This window comes from Stegostoma tigrinum, chromosome 7 (assembly GCF_030684315.1).
Source record: "Stegostoma tigrinum isolate sSteTig4 chromosome 7, sSteTig4.hap1, whole genome shotgun sequence".
Classification (NCBI taxonomy): domain Eukaryota; kingdom Metazoa; phylum Chordata; class Chondrichthyes; order Orectolobiformes; family Stegostomatidae; genus Stegostoma; species Stegostoma tigrinum.
Window position 1 is genome coordinate 36,795,614 of NC_081360.1, and position 13,347 is coordinate 36,808,960.

Sequence of the window (13,347 nt, forward strand, 5' to 3'; positions counted from 1 at the left end):
GAGATAAATCAAGTGAAAATTAAATCTTTGTTGGGAAAGAGTGTGAAAAATATTTTTATTATTTAACAGGCAAAGCTCAATAAAGGGTGGGGGGTAAGAAGTGTGATTGAGGTATAATTGTGAGGCACAGACACAGTACATGGTAAGAATCTCTTTCCCCATAGTGTGTAAGACCAGAGGGCATAAATTTAAGGTGAGGAATAAGTGGTTTAGAGATCCGAAGGATTTTTTCCCTCCTTACCCAGTGGTAGAAACATGAGAGGGTGGTGAAGGCAAATACTCCTGCAACATTTAAGAAGCATCTGCATGATCACTTAAATTGCCAGGGCATAATAAGCTATGGACCAAATAAAGATAAATGGGATTAATGTAGTTTGGTGTTTGCTGGTAAGCATAGTCATAGTAGATCAAAGGGCTTTTTTCTATGATGCATGATTCTATGCATTAAGAAACAGATTTGCATTAAGTTTGAGATCCTGAGCTAAATCATGCAGTTTGGTTGACCACACATTTCCAAAAATTTGATTATTTCCTGTCTGGCAGCATCAAAGACAGAAAACAGTTAATATTTCAAGTCCAGTGGCCCTTCATCAGAACTGACCAGTGTTTGTTTCAGATTTCCGGAATCTGCACTTCTGTATGTTTATTTTCTGTCTGAATTAGTTGGGTTAGCCACTAAAGGAGTTACCATCTGCTGGTGCTGTGAATGGGAAGCAAATTAATTGATTATGAAATGCAATTGCAATTTCTTTAGAGAATGAGTAATTCCAAGATCTGACTTTCAGCAATATACAGTACTCATTTAATTGCATTATATACATGGTATAACAACAGGCTAACAGAACGCCCCCTGCAATTGTATTTTGATTGGTTTAAGTTTTGGCATTAATATGGCAGTTCATTATTTTTCAGTGCCAGTTTCAGGGAAAGCAAAGTACAGCACAATGACTAATCTATCGAGCTTTGTGATAGCCTGTTACATTTATCAGAAGCCTTTTCTTTGTGGTTTTCCATCTTTGCAATGCGAGATCCAAACTGCATGGCTCTCTTTGGGAGAACAGCAGATGCTGTAAGTCCAAGTTCCTTTGCAGCCATTCGTAGAAGCAATTTTTCGCCGATCCCTCGAGGCAGAGTCAAGTCTGCTTTCTCCCACACAGGAAGTGAATTCAGAAAAGAAACAACTGCTTCATCCAAAAACGGAAATCTGAAATGACAAAGATTTAAAATGTTTAACAATTTTATCATATGTATCTTGTATAAAATTCCTTAACCATTCATTCAATTTTTATATTACCATTTCCTCCCTAACTGGCTTTATGCTGAGCTTGAAGTGCTATGTACACTATCACTCAAGGTTAACAACAGAGGGCAATGATGGCAATCAGAGGAGATGCCAGTGATTGCCTCAGTGAAACTGTACCAGTCAGATTGTCTTTCTAGCACGGTAAGAAGCTACAGGATAAACGTATAATGATATCTACTAACTATACCACAACTCACCTTTTTAAAATGCTTGTTTTTTTTTGCTTTATGTACTGTTAAAAATGAAAACAACCTGAGTTATGTCAAATACTATTGTATTTCTCAAAAAACCAAAACTGCAGACAAGAAAAAATTGTCAGTATACAACTGCTGGTCCAACACCATTGGTATTGTCGGAAACCAAGCAAGATACAAGCCCACGTGGCTGTGTTTTTCCAGATCGTGAAGACTGCTTAAGTGAACTGGCTAGTTACATCTCATGTTACTTCTGATTTAATTACTAAATTGTGTCTGTTTGTCTTCGTAAGATTGAGGAGTAGAATTTTTAAAAAAAAGAGTTTAAATCAAACATTAGATTACTAGATATAACTTTGCTCTGTTAAAGTTATTATGAATAAATTGTTAATTTTGTTTCCACTATATTGGTGCCTGTTATCAGTTATTCAAAAAAGTTGATCAGGAATTCTTTGGAGCTTTGTGTTGCAAATACAGGGATATGGAGGCTGATTTGATTTGGCTTTCTGTCATAACACCAATTATAACCATAAAATTCAAAAGATCATTAACCCCAACTGGTTCATTAATGTCTTTTACAGATGGCTTATACGTGACTTGAAACCAATGCAATGTGGTTGACTGTCAGCTGCTGTCTGAAATATCCTAGCAAGCCACTTAATTACAATCACACTGCAAAAAAAAACTTGAAAGAACCACTTTGCATCAACCCAGGCACCAGCAACAACAAAAATCTAAATGTCTCAACAGCAGGACAAACCCAGCAGAGGTAGCAGTACAGTGGTATACATTTGGGAGGGAGCTGCCTTAGGAGTCCTCAACATTGACTCTGGACTGCAGGAAGTCTTTTAGCATCAGGTCAAAGACCACATATGTAAAGTCTGCTGCTGCTGAGTTAAAAGTACATGGGCAATCTTCAATTTTAAACTTCAGCTTTCTCTTGAGTTTGCAACAAAATTTGCATTCAGTGGTGAATTATAATGCATTTTTGCATTACAACATGTTCAAAGTTGGCACAGACGTACCTTGCCTCTTTTCCATGGTCTCCAATGACTCGGTCATCTCGCCCAAGATTACGTGAGGAAATGCGTCCAAGTTCCATCCCCAGTTCTTTGACTAGGCCTTCAAAACCTGATGTTTTGTAGCAGACACGGTGACGAGAATAACCCGCAAGTTGTTCATCAGCTCCAATCCCAGTCAATACCACCTTTTAAAAATAAGTCCATAAAGATTTTACTCCAGAATCTAAAATTAAAATGTACTACTGTTCCAGAAACTAATTACTTTACATAGTAAAGCAAATTCTGTTTATACCAAGCCATATTTACATAGGCCAAAATGTGCATCTTAATTTTAGATATTGAGACTTCAAATTACTAAATATTGAATTTAAACCTGTGGTTATCTTTTAGCATAGTTGAACATGCAGCTTGTTGCTGCAGTAAAATAAGATCAACTTTGAAACCCATTTAATAAACTGTTGCAAAGTGAAGTTACGTGGGTTTCACAATTTTTGCAGCATTATCAAATGTTGTTTTGATGAAAATACAATGGACAGAGGATATAGAGAGAAGTTGTGGCAGTTGAGGGAAAAGAAAAAGTACAGCTTGTTTAAAACTCCAAGTACAAACCAGGAAAATCATCCTATTTCCAGTCATTCATGGTCTGTAAAAAAATAAACTAAGTTTCATCACAGCACCCTCAGTCTCAAACTGGAGAATGGAGACCTGGTTTCCTCAATTACTTCATTACTACAAGTTTGCCATTCCAAGGATTTGTTCGGCAAACTTTACTACAAATTTATCCTTCCTTGGATAAGGTGAACAAAACTACACAGTACTCTGGGTGAGGTTTCACATGGTTCTGTGTAAATACAACAAGGCCTCTTTACGTCTGTACTGATTTCCTTAAAATGAATTGTCAACATACTGTTTTTGCCCCTCTATTTGCTTGCTGCACGTACATGCCAGCTTACAGTGACTCGTGGACAAGCACGCTCATTCTTTTGGATATATACATTTCCCAACCTGCCACGATTTAAGAAGTCTTCAGCATTTCTAATTTTTTTTGGCCAAAGTGAATACCTTCCCACTTATTTACATTTTATTTCAGCTGCATTTTCAAACCTGGGGGTCTGAAAACTAGTAACTGTTCCTCTTGCATCTCCATGCCAATGATGACCCAACCATATCTTATGCTTTTTCCTATGTTCTAATCCTGATGAATGCAAAAAAAGCTTTGACATCATATTGTCTTTTAGCAATGTTTAAATTCTTTGAAGCTGCCTAAACCCCTAAGGGCAGATCAAAGACAAAATCTATTTGAAGAACAGTAGTGAAATGTTGAACAAAATCATTGGGAGCAACCATTTTCTTCTAGATCAGTCTGATTAATTGAGGGCCTCATTTCATTTTAAGATTAGTTTGTTGAAATTAACGCTAAATTCCTCAATGATGTTGAATGCAGGAAGTTTCTTTGTCGCTTTCTACATATGACTTAAAAGAGTACACAAAACAATAAATTATGTGGTGTGTTTCTTTTTCAGGCAAGAGAATAAGTGGAGGTAGAGATTTTTGCGTTCAAAATGCGGGATGAAAATTATTCTTTTAGGGATAATATCACACCTTTGCACAGCTTATATATGGTTGGATTTCTCCATTACTTGTCCTGGTACCAATACCTCTTGCAGCAAACCACACAGCACAGCCAATGCTGTCATCCAGTACTGTGTCCAAAGGTCGCACCAAATGACTAATCCGCTGTTGTCTCATTTCATTCAGCTCTTCTAATGTGATATTGATTTCTACAAAATTCCAATTTCTGGCAGGGTTTATAATTTGTAATTCTTTTAAACCTGACAGTCCACTGATCCGGTCAGGCACATTAAAACTAGTTGTCTCTTTAAGACCACTATTGTCCTCTTGTAGAGTTTCCTCTTCAAGTGCCCTGGAAGCATTGCTTTTCTTTTGTTTCGCTGAGGTCTTCTGCTGCTTAAAGGCAACATTCAATAGATCAATAGGTTCATCTTGTGGAATATGATGGTCAGCCAAGGCTGCGAGAACCATAGAATCAACACCGCCAGAAAACAGAATAGCAACATTTGCTTTATTAGACACTGTGAACTGGGATGAGGGGTGAATTTGACATCTTGGTAAGAAAAGCACTCGACGTCTAACAGATTCACTCAAAACATTAATGAACTGAAGAACTAATTTCTTCTTCTTTTCATCTGAAAGAAAACTCTCAACATTTACTGAAGATGCTTCACTATCTGCAGTGTCAACACATGTCTCACACACACTGTAATTCATTGGAGTAATGGGTGCTATAAGGAAAAGTTTTGATCCATTCAAAAATACAGAAACAAAACTAGGTAGTTCTTCAATAAACTGAACATCTTCACCTAAATGTAAAGTCTTGAATTCATATTCAATGGACCTATATTTCCATGGATACCATGATATTGCCAATGAATTGCCACCGGTGTTTCTCTGGAGGTCAATTTTGTAAATTCCACGTGCTGGTACTTCCTGCCAAGGAATATTTCCATACTTGGAAACAGACTGACTCAGACTCACTGATGTAAGTGTAAGATAGAGATTTCCAGCATTCTTAAACTGCCACAGTAAACTACGCCGACCAAAAAAGTCTCGACCAAACCACAAGCAGTGACTGAATGCTTGGTAGTATATAAACGTCCAAGGTCCTTGAATAGCAGAAAAGACAGACAGAGTGGATTCTTCATTCTTACATGAAGACAAATGTTGAAGAATAATCTGAGTGTCATTGCCTTCGGGTCCAATTTCAATTCCTCCAAAAACCTCCCCATTCCAAAGGAGAAGGTTTCCCTGAGTGTCCTGCAGAGGTTGTGGCTTTAGGCACCCTCTCATATGAAGCACATGACCAGAGAAAAATATATTATAACCCAGTTCAGGCACTTCCTTGGATAACTGTTGACTGCAGTTAGGTCCTCTCCGTTGTAGGCTTTCAAGCGTATCTTTTCCCAAAGTATTAGAAATACCTTCCTGAGGGTTTAGAACTAACATACAACAAATACCACACATTTTGTGTGTGTTTCAATTTACTTAGTAATTTCAATCAAGAACAAATGTTGATCTTGCTGTTAGTTATTTGGTAGTTTTTTCAGCATTTTCTAATTCTTGGTATTCTTTCTTCATCTCATCAAGAGCACCTGTAAAAAGTACAGTTATTGTTAGACTTTTGAAATGACGCATAATCTAACTTATGAGAAAGTAACACGTAAATAAATAATGCAATCACAGCAGTTTTCCTACAAAAAGATACAAATTGATTTGAGTTTCCTAAAGATTTGAACAAGGCGAACATTCCAAAAGTAAAAATGCCTGTGGAAAAATAAACTGTTGTCTTATTCTATTCTTTTAACACAGAGAAGGTTTTTTTAAATTCATTCATGGGTGGGGGGTGTTGCAGGCTAGGCCAGCATTTATTGCTTATCCCTAACTGCCCAGAAAGTAGTTAAGAGTCAACCAGATTGCTGTGGGTCTGGAGTTACATGCAGGACAGATCAGGTAGGAATGGCAGTTTCCTTCCCTAAAGACATTAGTGAACTAGATGGGTTTTTCCTGACAAACAACAATTCACTGTCATCTTTAGTTTCTTATTTCCAGACTCTCAGTGAATTAAAATTCCACCATCTGCCATGGCAAGATTCGAACCTGAGTCTCTGGATAACAGTTCAGTGATAATACCACTCGGCCACTGCCTCCCCTGTGAGCACATTATAGGCAAAAGATTCACGCCAAAATTAGATGGTGTAAGAATACATAAATCCTATAATCTTGTTTTTATTGAATGAAGAGGAGAATTAGAGACTCTATCAAATATTTTAATAACTACCTTGGGTGTCCGCCATATTTACATATTTAAGTACATTATTTGGTCCTTTCAGAATTGCAATATAGGTTCTAAAACTTAAATCTGTAATGAGATCAGTTTTCTATTAACTATGTTATTACTAGTTTCAGTTTAATGAATATAGAAAATGAGAAGTAGATGATGTCAGCAGGAATAGGCTAATTGGTCCTTCAAGCTAGCCTTGTCATTTGACAAGATCATGGTTGATCTGACTGTTACTTTAACCTACTTTCTTGGCTACAACTGACATTCTTTCCTAACTTCTGTGTTAGTTAAGAATGTATCCACCTCTATCTTTAAAATATTCAATGATACTGCTTTCACTGCCCTGTTGAGTGATAGAACAGGTTTTTGTTTCAGTTCCTTGAAATATATATTAAATATATATAGATTTCTACATATTAAAACATGAAGGGATACAGGACAAAGCAGCAAAATAGTGTTGCAGTAGAAATCAGCCATGAACTTGTTGAATGGTGATGTGGGCTTATAAGGTTAAAAAGTTTACTCCTGCTTCTATTTCTTATGTTTTTGAACTACTCTTGTGGACCTCCTAATTATCAGTTCAAGGCAGGACTAAAACGATTGACAGCTAGTCTCTCAGAAGGGGTGGCGCAAACGAAAAGGACATATTAAAGGAGTGGGAGAAGGCGAATTAAAAGTGGAGGAGGAAAAGATGATCTAATGTTTGTGTTGCATGAATATAAATGTAACAAAGGAATATTCAACCCATTCTGCATAGTTGCAACATATGAACCACTTACTACGCTCAATGCATTTTACAAACACGCGTAAGATACATTACTTACATTTACATTCACTTAGAGTCTGGGTTTGATCTGCCAAGAAAAATATATTGCTGTTGGGCTGTTGCTTATAAACTCTCTGAAACAGAATGAATAACAAGTATTAATAAAACTAAAACTAATCACGGAATCACTTTGTAAAAAAACAATACTGAATCTAGTTTGGAGAATGGAACATAAGTGAAAATATGTGGAACACGTTTTCAGCGGGGGATCATTTGGAAAATAGTGATCACAAGAATATTAGAGTTGAAACAGTTTTGGAAAGCACAATGAAAAATCAGATGTGAGAACATTCAGGAAGAGTTAATTTTGGTCAGTTGGAAAGGCATCTGGTTCACGTGCACTGCAATCAAAGATTAACTGGTAAAATTGTAAATAAGCAACGAAATATTGATTGGATGCAGACTGCACAGCTGCCTCAATATCTAACAGTATGGAGATTAAAATGAAACATAAGTGTAAGCTTTTGATAAATACAAAGTAACAACTTCATAACTTGTCTATAGACAGGTGGCTGGTCTCATGTTTAAACAATACTGGAGAAGCTTCTAGCTCTCTTCCTCCTGTGTGGAGAAGTAACAGAAATATGCCTGGTGGTTGTTCTTACTCAGCATTTCCTAAAGACTGCACTCTCTCCAAATTCTTTGTTGAAGGGAAAAAAAGCACGTTCAGAAACACTGAAAAAGTGAACTCTCAACTTTGAAATGAAAGACTCATAATGGACATAATTTCAAGGTCTGCAGATGACATGAAAAATTGGTAAAATTGGTAAACAATTGGCAAATGAAATTCACAATGAAGAAATAAGAAGGGATACATTTTGCTAGGAATGATATCAGTCAAACTTAAGTGTATAATTTTAAGAGGGGTGCTTGACAGAATACCTGGCATAGGCAGTTCAGAAGACTATTAAAAAGACTGACAAAATCCTTGATTCTGTAAACAGAAGTAACAAGTACAAAAGTAAGCAAGCAAGTTTATCTAGCACTAGTTAGGTCTCACCTGGAGGCTCGTGGCAAATTCTAAATACACACTTTGGCAAGGATATCAAACATTGGAAATGCTATTAAGAATGTTAAGAGGAAATTTCATAGAAGTGTTCAAAATCACGAAGAGTAAATAAGAACCTACTTCCAGAGGGGTAATGGTTTCTAACCAGAGGGCAAAGATTAATGGCATTAGCGAAAGAACCAGAGGCAATGTAAGGAATTGCACAGTAAAGTGTTGATCTACATGCACTTCCTGAAAGGGTAGCTGAAGCAGATTCAGTATCAATTTCCAAAATGGAATTGGATAAATACTAAAAGAATAATGGAAAAAAATGGAAGTGGGACTCACTGGATAGCTTTTACAAGGAGCTGCCACAGGCATGTTGAGCCAATTAGACCCTTCTGTTCAGGATCATTCTTTGAGTTTAAAACACTGTGCAAGGCTAAGTGGCTAATGCTCTGGAGTGGGACCTCTGGATAACTTCCCCTGTCTGCAATCCATACTGAAGCCATGTGAAGATAACCAGTCCCCCACCTCAGCAAATTCTGAAAATCAATCCTGGGTCCATGTTTTTATAACCATCACAGCATCTAATTCTGATAAACCCAAAATCTGTTCCTCTATTATCTTGATTGCTATATTATTCCAAATATTTAACACTATGAAGAGTTTTCCTGCCACCTATTCTCAGTTTACTTATCAGTAATTTTTGTTTATTTAGGAAAAGTTTATTTATCTTACACTGTAATTTGAAGGCAATCATTATATTTATGCCAGAACTGAACTCCTGCGAATATTAACTTGGGGTTCATTGACTTACCCGATTTTTCTTAAGGTTGGAGAGCTCATCGATGACAACAATTTGTTCTTTTATCTGTTAAAACAAAGTTACGTTTTACATTGAAAAAGACAGTAAGGAAACAAACAACTGTAACCCAGTAGACACTGCAGTTCAGCCAAAATGTCAACTTTGAACGGATTTCTCTCAAAAATTGCAAATATTTTTGTTGTCTTTATGGTGTTGTGAAATGCAACGAGCAGAGCGTTATTCATTCCTTTTAAAAATGACTATATTTGATCCTTTGAAAATTAGTAACCCTCTATTTTCTCCCCTGCACGCACAATCTCTGAAAGCCAGTTTTAATCAGCTCGGCCATCCTTTTAGGCACTGCATTCAAGCTCATACTCATTCATTGCATTTAGAGGTCCTTCCTCAAGTCACTTTTAGCTCTTTTGCCAACCACTTTAAATCAATATTTGACATACTTGCCTTTTGTCAATGGGAAATTTCTCTCTATTTACTTTGTTTATTCAGCATGATTTTGAACACCTATCAAGTCTCCACTCAATCTCTTCCTCTTTAAGGAGAACAACTGCAGAGTTGTTCACCTGTGTATTTTTCTGTGCTTTTTAAGAAATCTTCACAGCCTTCTGAAAGTGCAGCGCCAGAAGTGGACATAATGCTTTAGTTGGTGGTATTAATGCCAAGGTCATGGGTTCAATCCCCATACTGACCAAGTCGTCAAGCTTCCATCGATGATTGACATTACTTGTGTTTGCTTGAAGGATGTCTTCCTGACAATTCTGTGTGGCTGTCTCAACTTTTAGAACAGCACGGTGGCTCAGTAGTAAGCACTGCTACCTCACAGCACCAGGGACCTGTGTTTGAGTGGAGTCTTGAGCTACTGACTGTGTGGAGTAATCACATTGTCCCCATGTCTGCATGAGTTTCCTCCAGATGCTCTAGTTTCCTCCCACAGTCCAAAGATGTGCAGGTTAGGTGGATTGGCTGTACTAAATTTCCCAATATGGGTTAGCCGTGATAATTACAGGGTTACAGGGATAGGGTAGGGGATGCTCTTCAGAGGGTCAGTGTGGACTAATGGGCCAAATGGCCTGTGTCCACACTGCTGGGATTCCACAATCAATGAGGCTGAACCAATTTTCTGCAAAGGTTCATCATAACTTGCTTTTTCACACAATGCTTCTATTTAGAATGCATAGGACCCTATAAACATTTTTTTCAAAACTACTTTTGAACCTGCTCTGCCATCTTCAATGATTTGAGCACATATAGACCTTGATGACATTTTCCTGCACATCTTTAGAAGTACAGCCTTTATGTTACATCACCCTTCCGACCAACATTCCCTCAGCCACTCCATAGGTTTCTCACATGGCAATCAGCATTTGTTTCTGGAAGTTGCAGCCAGGAAAATTATGGGAATGCTGTTTCTTATTAAAATGCATCCCTTTGCACTTCTCAACATTAATTTGCTTTCATCATGTCTACATGTTCAACTAGCGTGTCTACGACCTCAAATTCTCTCACTGCACTCTTTATAATTTGATATACTTCCACATTTTATGTCATGCATTCACTGTAGTAGGGTTTCAACTTCTCAGCATGCTCTGCCAAAGTAGTTTGTTGTGAATTTGTTGTTAGATTTCTTAATGTCTGTCTTATACTGATGGCTTCTAGTTATGCCCATATCCGTAAATGTAAGCAGTCTTTGTACATACAGTCTATCAAAAACGTTCTTAATTTACTGATGTCAAATGAAGTCAACATAAGCTTTTCAATTAAACTAAACATGTTACTTATTTATCCGTGATGAAAGTTTACATGCTAAAAAAAACTTCGATGTTATCAGCAGAAATTTTACCAATGAAAATCTGTTGTTCTAATATGCTGAATTGAATTCTATGATGTACAAAAGCTCAAAGGGCCAGCCTTCTTTAACAGAAGATTGCCTTTTTAAAAAGTGGACAAAAAGTTGAAGTTACCAAGCACTGACTGTTCTTCAAACAGGAAGTTATGTTCAAACTTTATTTATAAGCATAATCAAACTCTCCCTCAATTACATAAATTTTAATTATATTTTAATGTTATAGCTTGATCATAGGTTAACGGTCAGCTAAACAGAGGTGCACTGAACAACCATTACCCAACAATTATTTCAATGCCATCTTCTTTGCCAATAAGCATCTTATGCATCACTTCAAACACCTTTATGAAGTCATTATACATCACAATCAATTCTGTTCCTTCATCAAAATTCAATAAAGTTTGATAACACAATTTGCCTGACAATTCTATGCTGGCTTTCCTTTACTAATTTATGTTTGTACAAGTGACATTAACTTTGTCCCTGATGTTCCATGTTCAGGCCTGATCCGAATCAGCCCCATTCCGCCTACTACCCTTTCACCACATAAGACTTTCGCAGTCCATTTTAGTGTTGTTTCATACTTGTTCATTGGTCCTTTCTTATTTTCTTTTTATTTCCGTTCCAAACGTTATACATTCAGCTCATAATCTGTTTTCTACTCATTGTTATTCCTTATCTATTTTGTTATCCAGAGAATTCCAAATTTGGTTATCCTACCTTGCCCTCTCAGGAAATGTCTCTCCACCACACTTAAACCATCTCGTCTTTACAAATAGATTAAAATCAATTAGGTTTCCCCAATTCGCAATAAACAACTGCACCTCCCAGTCACAAACCATTTCCACTCCCCCTCCCATTCTTTAGATGACATGTCCATCATGGGCCTCCTGCAGTGCCACAATGATGCCACCCGAAGGTTGCAGGAACAGCAACTCATATTCCACTTGGGAACCCGGCAGCCCAATGGTATCAATGTGGACTTCACCAGCTTCAAAATCTCCCCTTCCCCCACCGCATCCCAAAACCAGCCCAGTTCGTCCCCTCCCCCCACTGCACCACACAACCAGCCCAGCTCTTCCCCTCCACCCACTGCATCCCAAAACCAGTCCAACTTGTCTCTGCCTCCCTAACCTGTTCTTCCTCTCACCCATCCCTTCCTCCCACCTCAAGCCGCACCTCCATCTCCTACCTACTAACCTCATCCCACCTCCTTGACCTGTCCGTCTTCCCTGGACTGAGCTATCCCCTCCCTACCTCCCCACCTATCTTCTTTTCTCTCCATCTTCAGTCTGCCTCCCCCTCTCTCCCTATTTATTCCAGAACCCTCACCCCATCCCCCTCTCTGAAGAAGGGTCTAGGCCCAAAACATCAGCTTTTGTGCTCCTGAGATGCTGCTGGGCCTGCTGTGTTCATCCAGCCTCACATTTTATTATCTTGGATTCTCCAGCATCTGCAGTTCCCATTATCACTCATAGGTTTCCCCATTAATTTGATTCCAAATTACCAGGACAGATCTGTTCTCAATGCTTTAAAATTGATTTTGGATCACTTTTCCAAGCTGATTTAAACTCTAAGAATAGCTAACCACTCAAATGGTTGTTAAAATAAAGATTTTACGATTTCTGCATTTAAAAATAATAATGTGCAAACTGTCAAGGCTCCTACGTTTAGCGGGTTACTTACACGGTAAAGATTCACATCAAAGGCAAGCCTGAGAAATCAGTTCAAACTATTTTCATTTTTGAAACGTTGTAAAAATTCAAATGTGAAACGGTTCAAGATGCATTCAAGAGAGAACTGGATGATTCCGAACATGCAAGGGATGGCGAAAAAGCAGGAGGTTGGCACTCGGTAATATTGGTCATCTGAAAAGCTGGTGCAGGCACGAGGGGCCGACTGGCATCCATCTGCACACGCAGATTTTGATTCTACGGCTGCCAAAGTGAAGGACATATCTTGCAACCCTGTAGCAGGGCAGGTTCACCAGGGAATTGTTACTCATGGGTATGGCTCCTGCTGCCAAAGCGACGTGGCTAGGAACAAGTTCTTGTTAACTCTGAATTGCTAGGAATCATACCTGTTTACTTAATTCTTCTCTCCGGACTCCCTCACTATCTGCTACTTTGCTTGAGACGGCCGCCATCACCTCGTCTTCACCGTCCAACACTGACTCCACTCCCCTCGGGTTGTTTCCATGTGCGGCTGCCGGAAGTACACCCCGTGACAACACGCATGCGCGACGGTGGCAGACTACGCTCTCTAGCGCTTCCGGCGCCGAGCAGTTTTGGAGGTCACATTGCATCAACATTCACAACAGCGGTCAACTGGAAAGAGGGTTTGGAGAAGTTGGAGACTGAACTTCTCAATGGTGTAGCACGACAATCAATGTCACTCACTATGATAATGGGAACTGCAGATGCTGGAGAATCCAAGATAACAAAGTGTGAAGCTGGATGAACACAGCAGGCCAAGCAGCATCTCAG

The 13,347-nt window shown here is 38.4% G+C and overlaps 1 protein-coding gene across 1 annotated transcript; it reads right to left on the minus strand.

Moving 5' to 3' along the window:
• Nucleotides 1-779: 779 nt before the first annotated feature.
• Nucleotides 780-13,079, minus strand: asnsd1 (asparagine synthetase domain containing 1). The gene is made up of 6 exons (XM_048534855.2): nucleotides 12,942-13,079; nucleotides 9,013-9,066; nucleotides 7,203-7,278; nucleotides 4,122-5,689; nucleotides 2,523-2,704; nucleotides 780-1,204 (listed from the first exon to the last, which is right to left on the minus strand). The coding sequence occupies exons 4-6, from the start codon at nucleotides 5,559-5,561 to the stop codon at nucleotides 949-951; spliced, it is 1,878 nt and encodes a 625-aa protein (XP_048390812.2). The 5' UTR covers nucleotides 5,562-5,689; nucleotides 7,203-7,278; nucleotides 9,013-9,066; nucleotides 12,942-13,079; the 3' UTR covers nucleotides 780-948.
• Nucleotides 13,080-13,347: the final 268 nt, after the last annotated feature.